Consider the following 16,146-nt stretch of genomic DNA (forward strand, 5'->3'; position numbering starts at 1 on the left):
ATGTGTGTGGCAAATGTGACATATTTTTGAGTTAAAAAGCCATAAGAGATATGGCTGTTAGAGAAGTGATTTTAACTCCCATAATGTGTATGGAAGTTACAAAATCAAGTGGGAGTGAATTTGGAACGTTTTGGCAAATTTGGAAAATTGGTTGCTGAAAAAACAACTTAGGTTGCTGCCTATGTTTTTCAGGTTGTGGCCCAAGAGGCAGAAAACATCGTGGGCCGCAGCTCATGTTTTTCAGGTCGCGGCCTGAGCGGCTGAAAACATTTTCCAAACTTCAATTTTATCCAATTTTGAAAGTTTCCAATAGGCAAGCAACTTCCAAATCTCTATTTTAATTCCATAAACATTCAATTAATCAATGGTAACAACCATGGGGGTTGGTGGAATTTGAAATTCAAAGGGTGTCTCAAAAAACTCTATAAATAGGAGCATAATGCTCACTTGTAAGATACACCATTTTCCATCCACAAAGCACTTGGCTGGAAAATACACCATAGAGGTTTGATAATTCCAGAGAGTTATTTCCTAGAGAAATCCCTTAGTGCTTAGAGAATAGGGGGAAATAAGCTTTTGGACAAAGGTTTTGAACCTTGTTCAAGTTGGTGATCCCCACTTCTCTACACTATGGTTGTGTGAGAGTTTGTTCTTTTTATTGATTTTATTTTCATTCTTTTAATCTTGTTGATCTTATTTACTTGTATTATTATTGTTTTGAGTTTGTAATCTTCTTCTTCTGCCCCTTTATATTTACTTGTATTTTGAGCAATTGAGTTGTAATGTTTATTTAATTAATTACTTTGTCTATTGTATTTTTTGCATAGAGTTGTATTTTGGTTTTTTCATGTTTCCATTGAGTATAAATACATATTCTCTAACAAGGAATACAAAGAATAAAAGATAAAATTTAAGATAGTTCGAGCTCGAATGCTCGAAACCATGGAATAAGCTCGATCGAAAGAACATGATCGAACTCGGAAGAAACCTAAGCTATTGAAAGAGACAGGCTTTGAGCGTGTATTTAATGCGAAGGGGGGAAAGTGGGTTTATTTTAAAGAATCTTGAATTTTCAGGGTAAAAGTTGGTGGTTACTAAAAAATATGATAATTTTGGGAAACGTACAATTTAAAAACCCTAATTCCATACCCCATTTCTTGGTTTACATGATACGATACCCGTAATTTGAATAACAACAGTAAAGAAATCCATATTTTCATCCTCTACACAAAGTTTTGGTTTGAAACCCATAATATCAGAAGAACCTAAAATCTACATAGTATCAGCTAAGAACATCCTAGTGAAAAACCGATAAATGTGCCTATAGTGCAACAACAATACAAACGTGCACGAAGAAAAAATATAATATGAACAGATGGGGTCAATAACAGAGACTTACACACTGAAGATTGCAGATACAATGAAATCGACGACCGGAGGAGTAGTTGCAAGAATGAGCTCAAGGAGTCAAACAGACTTGGATTGTTTTGTTTTCTCGGTTTAGAGAACATTCAAAGACAAGGCAATGTGAAGGATCTGGTTTTTTTTTTCTTTTTCTCTCTGAAAGCTTGAAGATGAAGGTGAAGAAGGAGAAGATGAGAGGCTATTTATACGTAAATCCCAAAAGGAGACCAAAGGTCGGGCTAATCTGAGCCATTGATAAGATTTCGTATTTGATTTGGCGGTCAGGTACAAATGAAGTGATGGTGGCAGACGAATAGACGTGGGTATGGTACCAGAGCACTCGAGTACTCTGATTAATCAATTCCTGGCTGACGCGTGTCCACACTCGAGTACATTTAATGGTACAGTTTCCAAAAAGGACAGTTCAAAAGTTTCCTTCTCATAGGATTCGAACTGATACTTTTGAGGGGGCAAAATGTTACACCTAGATTTCGAACATGAGAAGTTATGACCTCGAAATCCAGGCTCATTAGGTGTAAGCTTGAAATATGCACGATCGTCATATGATCCTTCAGTCAGACCGCTTTGTTGTAAATAACGACCTCGAAAAGCTCGAGGGTGTGTAACCTCGAATATGCTCTGAGTTCGCAATAGCTATGGTTTGACACATATGTTTCCCTGCTGCATCTCTTGACTTCAAGACGAGATGGTTCGAGCTCGGGAAGTGTAAGCTCGAATGTGATGACTTCGTCAGTGGTTACTTATTCTAAGTGTAGGCGAAGTTAGGTGACGAGCTCACAATTAACGGATAGTCTCGGAGATGTAATGAACTTTGTGTCTGAGCTAATCGGTTACATATGAATGTATTAATTGTTGTAAAATCCCAATGTTTAAGGGATATTATTTAATTTGTTATCCAATCCCACATTTTATGGGATGTATCCGTGTACGTAGGAAATAATGCATCATATAGCATTATATTATTTGATTCATAGAATATCTTCCTGAAATATGTGAGAATGAATTCTGTAGCCTTCTCTATAAATAGAGAGAAGGAAGCTCCATTTGTAGAGGACCGAATTTCTGAGATCTTGAGAGAAAACTCTGGGCAACTATTCTCTGAAAAGTTTCCAGCAAACTCCCAAGTGCTAATAACACAGACTCGTGGACTTGGCAGATTTAACTGCTGAACCACGTAAAAATCCCCTGTATTCATCTTCTTTCATTTCCTATGATATTTTCTTGTTTAATTGCTCTCATTTTCAAGTTGATGAAAAACGGCGTCAACAATTTCCATATAGAACAACACTGAGTTGCATGTTTCCAACTTCATTTGTGGTGTTCCTTTTACTTGATAAGAAACTTCAATAGTTGTTGTTGTTTCCTTTATCTCCATTTTCATCCAATTCACCAAGTTGTGAAGAGAACAATTTTGTGGAATTAATATCTCAATCATTTTGTACCCTTGGAACTTGTTGTTTTCATTCTACTTGCCTCCAAATTGAACCAAACAAGTATTACTGTCCATAACTGCAAAATTTGGCATTTTTTTTAAGGAGTTAGTTGGTTGTAAATGGGGAAGGTAACTAGTTAACTTAATCTGTAATCACATACTTACTAAAACACTTAGTTTGAATATATTGACTGTTTTTCAAGGTAACCAGTTACCCTGTTGTTACTGAATGTTTTGGCAGTTAAAATTCACACCAATATCAAATGATTTTTTTTTATTGAAAAGACAAATTAGAATCTAAAATTTTAAGAGTTCTTGTTTTTTTGTCTATTTTTGGTCAATCAATGTTAGGGGTGACAATTCGTGTAAACGTGTCAGATTCGTGTCGACACGATTATGACACGACACGATTAAGGTAAACACGAACACGACACGATTATTAAACGTGTCAACACGACACGAACACGATAACACGATTATGACACGATTAATCATAATTATACGAAAAAAATCAGAAAACCTATGTAAAGTATTCGTGTTATCGTGTCTGACACGATTATGACACGACACGATTATTAAATGGGTCGACACGATTATGACACGACACGATTAAGGTAAACACGAACACGACACGATTATTAAACGTGTCAAAAACTCAAACACGAACACGACACGATTATTAAACGTGTCGTGTTCGTGTTTACCTTAATCGTGTCGTGTCGTGTCATCGTGTCGTGATCCAAATTGCCACCCCTAATCAATGTACATATATGAGTAGGTTTAAATATATATTTTTTTCAATATTTTAGTTTATAAATTTTTTGTTTTTTTAGAAAGTACATCATGATCATCATTATCATCCTTATAAACAAGATAATAGTTCAAAAATAATTTCTAATTTGTATGCAAACAAAATAGCTTTATGTAGAAGATATAGGAAACTAATAGTTTTGAAATAGAAGAAAATGAAAATAGAATAAAATTGAATATATTAAGGAAACTGGTTACCTTAATTTGTAATCACATACCCTACTGAAACAATTAATTGAATATATTTACTGTTTTTTAAAGTAGCTTGTTACCATGTTGTTACTGAATGTTTTGGCAGTTAAAATTCACACAAATATCAAATGATATTTTTTTTATTGAAAAGATAAATTAGAATCTAAAATTTTCAGAGTTCTTGTTTTTTGTGTATTTTTGGTCAATTAATGTTCATATATCAGTAGGTTTAAATAAAAAAAAAATTCAATATTTACTTTATAAATTGTTTGTGTTTTTAAGAAGCACATCTTGATCATCATCACTATGATCAAGATAACAATTCACCTATAATTGTGAATTTGTATGCAAAGAAAATAGGTTTATGTAGAAGATTTAGGAAATTAATAGTTTTGAAAGAAGAAAATGACAATAGAATAGAATTGACAGAGGAGACAATTTTTGCAAACCTTGTTTCATGATTGTATACCGGAGATGCATGTCGCTGGAAATGGCAAAGATTGCAGCAGAACTGATTGGAAGATTGCTAGAATTTATTTGATTTTTCGGAGAAGATGATCAATAATTTTCTTGCCAAAGTGATCAGATTTTCGTTAAGTATTTTTGCCGGAGATGAGGTCGAAACATTGTTATTATTGATCGAATGTTGATGATATCGCCAGAGATAGGAGCTGTCGCCGAAGAAGAAATCTATTGTCGGAGAAGGAAGCGCTGGAGAAGCAACTGCAGAAAGTAACGTGACTTTGGAGAAGGTTTTGATCGACTTTCAAGCTTCAGCTGATGACTATTGTATTGTTAATTACCATTCTAACCCCTACTTGTGTTGATGTGTTTTTGTTTGAATTCCAATTGTCCTAGGTAGTTAGTTTTCTCACAAATTAAGTTTTTGTTAGTTAAATTTTTTCATACAAATTAGGAAAAGTTTAATTCTCATATTTTTGCACAATAATAATTAAAAAGAAATCATATAAGAAAAAAAAACCCTAAAATTGAGATGATGTCATATTCAAGAAGATTTTAGATGACGCATTCACGCACTCACCCAAGTACATGACCTAACCTCAAGCTGCCCAGTTGCATATTTCATGGACTATTGAGTGTTAGTGGAGATGAGTAGGTCTGAGTGGATTTGTTATAGAGCCTCTTCCCACTTTTCTTCTCGGCCAAACTCTCTTTTATTTCCTTTCTTCGAAAATAACAATTCCAACTTGCAAGAAAAAGCACTTCATGAGGACATAATCATGCATAAAGAATATAAAAGTCTACAAATAAAACACCGTATTGCCTATACTTTATATATAATCATTCTAACTTTGAATTTTTAACCACGCAAGTCAATTACTTTTCTCGATACTTTAGTCAAATCATTGGGAAGTAAGAAGGTAGCTAACCCAGCTTGCTGCCAATCAAAATTGACTTGGAGACACTCATTGTGAACGCTATTAAAATGCCATTGACCCAACTTGACTAATAACAATGACAACCGCCCATATGTAGAACACCACTACTTTTTTTTTTGTTTGTTTAGCAATGAAATAGTCATTGAATGTAGAACACCACTTTTGAAAAAAGAAGTTACATAGAAAACGGCCCTTTGGAAAGAGAACAAAAAAAATTGTCTAATTCAGGGAAAAAAACAAAAAAAATACTGTTCTGCATAAGCTATCTAGGCCCACGTGCTCTCAGTCGAAGAAAATCTTAAATATTGTGAACATGCAATATTCCGCGGCAGCCAATGAATGAACGGCTCAATACATATGTGTGAACTCTCCGAAAATCACGCATTGATTAAGTGCAATAAAGTGATAATATAAAAGGGGTATATATATCTACGAATATATCTAATAATATATCATATCTCACCTTCTCAAAAAAGGAAAAAAAAATAGATCATATCTATAACATAGGATGATGAAGAGTAGAAATATTTCATCCGTAGTCTTGGTGACAGTGGCCGTGGTGTTGTTGGTAGTAGCGCCGCCAGTGGTGAAAGCTGTGACTGCAGATCAGTGCAAGGAGGAGCGGAGGCAGCTGGTGAACGAGTGCAGGCCAGTGATATTCGGGCAAGACCCGTCGAACAACTGCTGCCAACGTGTGAGGGTGGTCCATGTGGAGTGCATCTGCCCCTACCTCACCCCAAAGTTTGCTAAACTAATTAACCTTGAACGAACCGCCAAACAAATCCGAAGTTGTGGAAGGAACATTCCTCACAACTTCAGATGCGGCAGTGAGTATACTTAATTTACCACCTATACCTATACATATACCTATACATATATATTAGTACTTATATATATATGTATATACACACACTTACGCATTATTTGTTCAATTCGTATAGTTTAGCTTCTATATTTAATGCTGGACTTTGTAATTTTTCTGTTGCAGGTGCTACTTTTCCATGATGAGAGAAAATGTCCCAGAATAACTCAAGCTTTTAAATATGACAACGCCGGCGACCATTCATGTTACGGGTCTTGTGTCTGTGTGTGTTGTAATAAGAAAGAGAATTACGTTTCTCTAAGTACGTATTAGTCAATTTAGATATGTTTAATGTACACATCACATCATGGTTCGTTCATAATGTGAAGTTTTGTTTCAATTAAGCTTTTCATTGATCTCTATATTATTGAATTATAAATATTAGAGGTTGATATATGTCGCATCGGGACCTGCTTGATATCTTAGATTCACCAAGAATCACACAATAACCAGAAAATAAAAAGAACCACCCAGTGTTGGAGAAATTTCCAGAAAAAATAAAAGACAAAAAAACAAATAAATTTTCCATGGCTCGGCAGTTGCGCCTAAAACTTCGTTGAAGCGCTAAACAAGAACTTTAATCCACTATGTCAATAAACGAAATATTTAAGCTAAAGATATTCCAATAGTGCTTAAATTATGGAGAAAACACTCAAGCCTTACGCACCAACCAAAACCCAATTTAAGACCCTCTCACGCCAAGGATTGTCAACAGAAAACCACTCCTAAACTAACCCACACATTAGCGAAAAGGGGGAGAGAGAGAAAACACCATGGAAATCTAGAGAGAACAGCTCTATTAGGAGTTATAGTTTTACAACTGATTTGGTTAGTTTTTCTGTTGGGTTGTTAGCTTTATAACTATTTGGGCCTATATATTCTGCCCTTGGATGTCCTAATGTACTAATAAAGTGAAAATTACATCTTATATGAGAATTTTAATAGATTGTGCAAAAATGTGGCTTTTTTTTAAGAAAATTTCATTTATAACTTTCTTTTTAAATTTCACTTTCGTGGGTTTAGTTTTCCGTATTTTTGTATAAAAAGTTTGTTTATGCCATATTTTCACTCTTAATCAAGTTTTATGAATTTGAAAGGGTATGTTTGTAATTTGATTATTTTTTTTAGCTTATTTGATTTTTTTTATATTAATTTTATATAACTATTTTTATATTAAACTTTTCCATGGTTCTTTTGCAATTTTTTTTTGTAATATGAATTGTGTTTATTATTATTATTTTTATTTATTGTAAACATTTTTTTCCTTTTTTTTAAGTTGTACATTTTTTTTCAAAACCTGGGTAAGGTAACCAGTTACTTAATTAATTTTTCAAAGTTATATATAAAAAAAAATCCTACAACCAGCTTAAATAACATTTATCTAGAGGGGTAACCAGTTACTTGTTTGTTTTTTCACATTTATGTAAAAAATAGTCTTAGAGGTTAAATAACATGTATCAGGAGGGGTAACTAGTTACAGTGAAATTAGTAACTTACTCCCATAAGAGGGGTAACCAGTTATCATAAGAGGGTGACGAGCCACTCATATTAGAAATGAAAAAAAAACATCACATTTGAAGTGAAAAAAAAAAAAAGAAGAGTAAGTATGATTTAGTAACCTAGGTAACCAGTTACCATATAGAACTCAGAAATATACACACACATCAGAATGTGAAGGTAACCAGTTACCTCCTAAAATATACAAACAAACAACGTGAAGGTAACCAGTTACCATAGATCTCAAGACAGAAAAAAAAAACTAGATCTGACCTCGAACCAACCTCTTCCCTTGCCTCCGACCACCACCAGAAACCCCCATCCCCTGCGCGCAAAACCTCATCGCAAACCCAGCCATCCCCGTTGTTTTGCAAAGCTCCGAGCACCACAAATCGCACACAGCCCAAGCGCCACCCTCTGACCACCACCAGCACATCCCTCACCTCAGCCTATCCTCGCCGTTTTAGATTTGGGGGATCGCGAATGGAATCGCGCAGAGTTGCGCGGATTGAGTTTGTGTTCGTCGATGGTGTGGCTGGGGTGTTCTTGGCTGGGTTTTATGGAGGTGCGCGCCTAAGGTGGTGAAGGTGGCTAGGTTTCACGGAGGTGCAGTTGGGGTGTTCTTGGCAGGTGGTAAGGGGGGTGGCCAGAGATGATGGTGGAGATGGTGAGGCAGCCGAGTGGAGGAGTGGTTGGGTTTCATGGAGGTGCGACTGGGGTGTTCTTGGAAGGTGGTGAGGGTGGGTGGCCGGAGATGATGGTGGAGATGGTGAGGCAGCCGAGTGGAGGAGTTTTGGCTATGGTGGAGATGGTGAGGCGGCTAGGGCAAAATGAAAGAGAAGATGGAATTGGCTGAAGGAGTTTTGGCTATAATAATTACCATAGTACCCCTCCTTTTGCTCATTTATTTTGATTAATTTTTATTTCCAATATGGGATTAGTTTTCCCATAAACTAAGTTTTTGTTAATTAAATTTTCCCATAAAAATTAAAGAAAGTGTAACTCCTATATTTTTGCACATTGATGGCTAAAAAGCCATATTTTTTTAAAAATCCCCTTTAATAAAGCAGGTTGTTTTTCTTTATTTTCCTGGGCCTTTGATTCGGCCCAGATCCCCTTCCTTCTCTGTCCAAAGTCTTCTCCATGGTGTCTCTATCCGAAGTCTCGGCCACACCTCTCCATTCATTGCTGTTGGGGTTTCGAACACTTCAACCAAGCCCCCTACATCTAGATCAAAGAAACCGAGACCCACTTGTTCTCACTATCTCAAACCGGGTCACTTGGTGGAAAAATGTTTCTTTCTTTATGGATTTCCTCCTGGGTATGGTGACAAGCGTCGTCAAGATGAAGTTCTCAAACCCTCGATTCATCAAGCTTCCGCATCTTCCGTCTCTGCTTTGATTATGGGCAAACTGCCTCTGTTGTCCCAAACCGAGCTCAGTCAGCAGCTTATCTCCCTTCTAAGTCAGAATCTCCAACACTCTTCGGCTGCCACTGACACTTCTCTGCCGATTGCCTCACAAGTCTCTGGTAATCTCATTGATTTCCCTTCTTGTTTGTGGATTGTTGATATTGGAGCATCCCACCATGTGTGTTACTCCCTTAAATGTTTTAAAACTATTGATAAACATCCTATTGCTAACTTAGTCACTTTACCTAATGGGCATAACATTCACATTTCTTATTCTGGCACAGTTCAACTTTCTAGCTGTATTACCTTGAGTGACATTTTATTCATACCTGAATTTAAGCATAATCTATTATCGGTTAATGCTTTTCTACAACATAGTCCTAACTCTTTAATATTTTATGCTTCTGAATGCTTTATTCAGGCACCCACTTGGACTTCCAAGATTGTGATTGCTAAGAAAATGGGCAAGCTATTTTACTTTGAACAAGATCGTTAATTCTTGTACTTTGTACACTTTGATATTACTGCTAATGCTTGTACTAAAATGGACCAATGGCATTTTCGCCTTGGCCATCCCTCTATGTCAATTTCAAATTCCATCAATAAAACTCTTGTTTTTTCTAATAAATCTTATGATCATGCTTGTTCTATTTGTCACTTAGAAAAACAAAAAAACTTCCCTTTGTGTCTAATAATAATAGGGCTTCTAAGCCATTTGATCTTGTTCAATTTGACATTTGGGGACCATTTCATGTTCTTAGCATAGAAGGGTACAAATATTTTCTTACGATTGTTGATGATCACACTCGTTTTACATGGGTATATTTACTTAAAGAAAAATCTGATGTGCAAAGTATTATTCCTCAGTTATTCTCTTTAATTTCTACTCAATTTTCTATCTCTATTAAATCTGTTAGATGTGATAATGCAAAAGAACTTAACCTATCTTCTTTCTATGCTTCAAAGGGATTGAACAATTTCACTCATGTGTTGATAGGCCTCAACAAAATTTCGTGGTTGAACGAAAGCATCAACACATCCTCAATGTCGCACGGTCCTTGTTATTTCAATCTCATCTCTCTCTCCCTTATTGGTCTTATCACATTCATACAGCTATTTATCTCATTAATAGAACTCCTTCATTACTTTTAAAGAAAAAGACTTCATTTGAGTTACTTTATAATAAATTTCCTTCATATGAGCATCTTAGAAATTTTGGCTGCCTTGCTTATGCCTCCACTTTAGATAGGACTAGACATAAAACCTCTCCACGATCTAAGGCTTGTGTTTTCATTGGTTACCCTCATGGAATGAAGGCCTATACTTTGCTTGATATTGAAAGTCAATAGATATTTCATTCTAGAGATGTCATCTTCTATGAGCATATTTACCCTTTAAAACATGACAAGTCTATAGTGTGTATTGATTCATTATTTCTATCAAAAGTGTTTGGTGCAGGACCGCATCATCCTTAAGTGCCCTCTTCTTCCAATGACGCTCTTGAGGATACCTCTCCTATGTTACCTGCGGTTACCACTTCAAAAAGTGGCAGGCCTATTTCTCGCCCCTCTTATCTTAAAGACTATGCTTGTAACTTTGCTATTTCTGAGTCTTCTACTGCTTATCCTTTATCTAATGTTCTATCTTATGATAGGTTAAGTGATCACTTTCAAGCTGCCATTTTGTCCGCACATATGGTAGTAGAACCGTCAAGTTACAAGCAAGCTTCAAACATTCCAGAGTGGCAGCAAGCGATGAACGATGAACTTCATGCGCTTGACCGAAACAACACTTGGAAGATTGTCTCTCCTCCTCCTGGGCAACACGCTATAGGATGCAAATGGCTCTACAAAATAAAATACCAAACAAGTGGAGCTATTTATCACTACAAGGCCCGGTTAATGGCCAAAGGCTACACCCAAAAGCAAGGTATTGATTATTCTGACACTTTTGCACTTGTTGCAAAGTTTAACACTCTTAAATTACTTCTTGCTGTAGCTGCCATTAAAAATTGGTCTTTATGACAATTAGATATCAACAATGCTTTCCTTCATAGGGACTTAAAAGAAAATGTCTATATGACAATTCCAAAAAGGTATCAACCCAATATTCCCCTACCAAAAAATGCAGTTTGTAAATTAACCAAAAGTCTATATGGCTTAAAACAAGCCCCTAGACAATGGTACCACAAACTTAGCACATTTATTCTCTCTACTGGGTTTCGACAATCTCAATCGAACCACACTTTGTTTATTAAGAGCACATCTAATATCTTTATTGCTCTACTAATCTATGTTGGTGACATTATTATTGCTTCAAATAATGATGCAGCTATCTCTGATTTTAAAGGCACGTTACATTTAGTTTTTTTAATTAAAAGACCTTGGCCCTTTACGGTTTTTCTTGGGTCTTGAGATTAGTCATTCTACTAATGGTATATCTATGTCTCAACATCCTTTTACCTTACAGTTATTGAGTGATACAGGTTACTTGGGGGCAAAACCAGCCTCCACTCCAATAGAGCCTAATGCCAAACTCAGCAAAGATGAAGGGGATCTCTTATCTGACCCCACCATGTACAAAAGTTTAATTGGTAAACTCATCTATTAAACAATTACTTGTCCTGGCATTTCTTTTGTTGTCAATAAGCTAAGTCAATTCTTAGCCACTCTCAGGACTCCTCACCTCAATGCTGCGCATCGTATCCTTGAATATCTAAAAGGCACACCTGGCCAATGCCTCTTTTTTTATGCTAAATCTCCTCCTCAAATCAATGCTTATGCTGAAACTAACTTCAATTGTGAAGATCTATCTCTAAAAAAAAATTCAGATGCAGATTGGGCTTCTTGTAGTGATACCAGACGCTCTGTGTCTGGTTACTGTGTCTTCCTTGGACAATCTCTCATTTCATGGAAATCTAAGAAGCAAACCACTATCTCTAGATCGTCAATTGAGGCAGAATACCGAGCTATGGCCAATGCCACATGCGAGATCACTTGGCTTCTTTCCTTGCTGAAGGACTTTGACATTCAACATGCTCATCTTGCCATTCTCTACTGTGACAACACTGCTGCTATACACATCTCAGAAAACCCGGTGTTCCATGAAAGGACGAAGCACATCGAGATCGACTGTCACCTTATTCGTGAAAGAATTCAGGATGGTTCCTTCAAACTTATTCATGTTCCCTCAAAGAACAATCTTGCTGATGTTCTAACAAAACCCTTGTTTCCAAATCAGTTCATTTAGTTAATCTCCAAGAAGAATGTCAAAAATTTATACAGTTCATCTTGAGGGGGTGTATTAGGAGTTATAGTTTTATAACTGATTTGGTTAGTTTTTCTGTTGGGTTGTTAGCTTTATAACTATTTGGGCCTATATATTTTTCCCTTGGATGTTTTAATAAAGTAGGTTCTTTTTCTTTATTTTTCTAGGCCTTTGTTTTGTAATAAACTCCAAGAAACTCACAACCAATTATCTGAAAATGCTTCACGTAAAAGAGTACTCAAGTGACTAGCTAACAAATCAAAGAACTCATTTTAACCGTAGAAAATGATGTGCCCTAAAATAGTTCTTTTTTTCTCGTTCAAACTCTTTTGATGAAATAATGTGGATTGATAAAATATATTATAGTAAAGTCTTTGTAGAAAATATAATAACAATAGACAATAATGAGCAGAAAAATAAAGATCACAAAAATATTTATGTGGAAACCCGAAGGAAAAAAATCATAGACCGATGAAACAGACACCAAATACCCATTTCCATAACACGTGAATATAATATTAATAAAAAAGTATTATGCTAGAGTATTATTACTGATTTGCTAAATAAAAAAAAAAACACGGAGGGAACGAAATTCTGGCACTAAGTGAATTAATATAATGGCGCCTTTAGTCTCTTTTTCCCCCATTATTTTACTCATCATTCTCATTCTCTATCCTTTCAATCTTATAATATTATATCATATGTTTTCTTGGTAAACTCTTTTTTTCTCTTATTTCCTGTCTCTCTGCCTTCTTCCGTTTCCTTTCCTTTCCTTTCCTTCTCCTTCTCCTTCTCCGTCGTAGTCTTGGCAGACTCCAAGCTCTAACGCTCTAGTCATGGAGCATGCGACACCCTTGGGGATTGGTTCAGAGTGCGACGTTGAGGAACCGTCGGGTATCATAGTTGTCTCATATCTGCAACTAATAAAGCTCTCAGGGGTGATGTCTTTCATGGAGTAGTTCAGGTGAGTCTTTCTTGGATTTAGAAAGTGATTTTGTCTTTTTTTTTGTTTAGATTTTTTGGTACACGAGATGATTTGTTGCTCAGATTATTATATGCCCTTAACCTAATTTTATTGTAGGTGATTTTCCATTATTGTTTTTCGTGAGCATTCCAATTGCTTCAATAATTTGTTCTTAACATTCAATTTCCCTCCCTTTTCTTCCCTTCTCTATCACAGTCTTTGTAGACTCCAAGCTTCGGCACTCCAGTCATGAAGCAGGCGGTACACTTGGGTTTTGTTTAGAGTGCGATATTGAGGAATAGCCTGTCATCGCTGCTGTCTCATCTTTGTAGCGGGTAAAGTTCTACCAATTTTTGGCTTAGGTCTGGTTGTGTCATATGAAATTTATTTAGTTTATTGGTTAGGAATGGTTCTTATTTTTTCAGTTTTGGGGTTTGCATTTGAAGGAAAAAAAAAACAGATTTGGGGTTTTGGGTTTGAAGTAGACTCTATGGTTCTGGGTTTAATATAATATGGAGGAGTTGAATTTTGTGGGTGTTAAATTCAATCCTCATTTTTTAATCGTTTTACTCCAAAAATGAAGAGAATATGATCAGAACCAGCCATATTTGTTATTTAAACTTTGTTAAGGTGAATTTTGTATCTTTTTAACAATGAATTTTGTGTAAAAACTGAATTTTTCTTGTTTTTAAGCCCATTCATTACATGTACTACCCTTTTGGTCTTGTGATGATTTGTGGCACTTTTGCTGTTTAGTGTAGGAGATTTCCCTTTCTGGAGGCAGGTTCCCTTTCTGTTGGTGATGTCGAGGACAAGGAAAATGGTATCAAGATTTTTAAGGAGACTGGGGAAAATTGCATATACACATTGCTTCATACAACAACTTCCCCACTGCTGCTGGATTGGCTTCCTCTGTTGCTGGTTTAGCTTGTTTTGGTAATATACAAATTTTAAGTCTTTCTTCTTTTCATACAGATGTAGTGTTGTTTTAATAGTTTTTCTTCTAAAGTTTAGTTAAAAGAACCATAGTTTTGATTGTGTTTTCTAAAGTACTAAAGTTCCATTAACTTGATTTAATATGTATGTTAAAATGATATTTGATTTATTTTTAATCATTATGCAACAAATTTTCATTACATGATTGGTTATGTTTTATTATTTAACATAATTTTATGTTTTCTTGCATATTGGTTATTTATATTTTTAGCTTTATAATATGTTTGTGTTTTTGTTGCTAGAACTTTTATAAATAAACCTTATATTTTCACATTATGGTTGTGTAAAGATCCTTTAAGTGGGCTTTAATTTGTTGGTTTTGCTTAAAGATTATTTCTTTAGTTTGTGCTATTGTATTGGTTTCTTGAATACACCATTAATCTGTACGTGGGCCTTTCTATTGCTGATGCACACTAGTATGTTGAATAACTAGAATGAATCTTTATTGATACCAAAACCAGATTACAAGGGGTTCTAAGTTTTAGAGACCTAGGATTTATCCACAGAGAATTCACTTTATAAAACAATACAAATAATCAGATAGATCCCCCCAGACCTGCCTACCACCTATGTATAGCTATTCTCTTCGGTCACTTAGGCTTACAACAATAAACTCTACCAATAAAACATTAGCTGACTAGGACAACTAATTAAACACTCAACAACCAGGTCATCACATCAGACTTAAGGCTATTTATTGTTCTACACTTGCTGCCTTTTTCCGCACTGAGTATGTTAGGCATATCAAAGGCCTAACAATTTCCTACTGGTTTTCCACTATACAGAAGTCTTCTATTATGTGAACTTGTGCGCTGGTTGTGTTATTTAGGTTGTGTGTGAACTTATTTGGGTCCTAATTCTTGACTTTCGGTTTATCTTTGACCAGGCCGTGAATTTTACTTAAGTTCTTATTTCTTCATCTGCAGCTGTCATTTGATTATTTGTTTGTACATATTAGAAATTGTCTCACATGTATGTTCTTGTTGAGTACTTGTGCAGGGCTAATTATGATGGAATATGTCAAAGAGAAGGTTAAGGAGAAGTCACTGGTTGCAGGTTTGGGAGAATCTGTTGCATTCTTGGATTCTTGTAATCTATTAAAATGTGATGTTGAAAATATTTTAGATAGCGAGGTGGTATTAAATTGTATAGCTGCTAAATCGAGAAAGAGACATGCAAATAGGTCAGTGAATCTCACTTGATTACTGTTTTAGTTTGGCTTGTGAAGTTTCAGGTGTACAAATGGGATTATTGAAGAGTAACAAAGGAGAAAACGAGTCTTTGTTGCCCTTATATCATGTAATGTATTTTGAACCAAAAAATGAAGAAAAGATAATGCTTATTGTTTTTTATTCCTACCAGAACTGCCTAGTACTTCACTTTTAGACATGGGCTACATCTTTTAGCACTGTTAACTGATCTTTATGATGTTATTCATGCTAAGACCTTGATGTATTTCATTTAGAGCACTGAAAACTAACATATGTGTTTAAAACATCATATTATGTAGGGTCATGAACTTGTGTGTCTGTATGTGTTATCACATTCATTAGTACCTCCCTATTATGGAGCAGGGGAGAGAGCTGGGCTATGGAAGGTGATGAGCATCGCCTGCTTTTGGCATGTGTGATTTCGGGGACCATTTTCTCTTTTTTGGGTTCGGCTTCGTTTTCTATATTATGGGCAGTGAATTGGAGACCATGGAGGATTTACAAGTAGTTGAATTCACTTTGTCTTTTAGTGTTGCAAGCTAATTTGTAGTAGTTACTATTTTTACTTAGACCAAAGTGTTGAATGGATTGGATTTGATTATGATTTATTTTGCAGTAGTGTTTTTAATTCAGAACTAGCAAAACAAGCAAGTTGATGACCATGTATAACCATATTTAT

General features: G+C 35.5%; 1 protein-coding gene across 1 annotated transcript; it reads left to right on the forward strand.

Moving 5' to 3' along the window:
• The first annotated feature begins 5,598 nt into the window (after positions 1-5,598).
• LOC133798092 (uncharacterized) lies at positions 5,599-6,483 on the forward strand. The gene is made up of 2 exons (XM_062236280.1): positions 5,599-6,086; positions 6,248-6,483. The coding sequence occupies exons 1-2, from the start codon at positions 5,768-5,770 to the stop codon at positions 6,262-6,264; spliced, it is 336 nt and encodes a 111-aa protein (XP_062092264.1). The 5' UTR covers positions 5,599-5,767; the 3' UTR covers positions 6,265-6,483.
• The last annotated feature ends 9,663 nt before the right edge of the window (positions 6,484-16,146 follow it).

This window comes from Humulus lupulus, chromosome 8, assembly GCF_963169125.1.
Source record: "Humulus lupulus chromosome 8, drHumLupu1.1, whole genome shotgun sequence".
Lineage (NCBI taxonomy): Eukaryota > Viridiplantae > Streptophyta > Magnoliopsida > Rosales > Cannabaceae > Humulus > Humulus lupulus.

Bases quoted from the DNA above. Each gene is read 5' to 3' on its own strand.
- LOC133798092 (XM_062236280.1), top strand. From the start codon at position 5,768: ATGATGAAGAGTAGAAATATTTCATCCGTAGTCTTGGTGACAGTGGCC.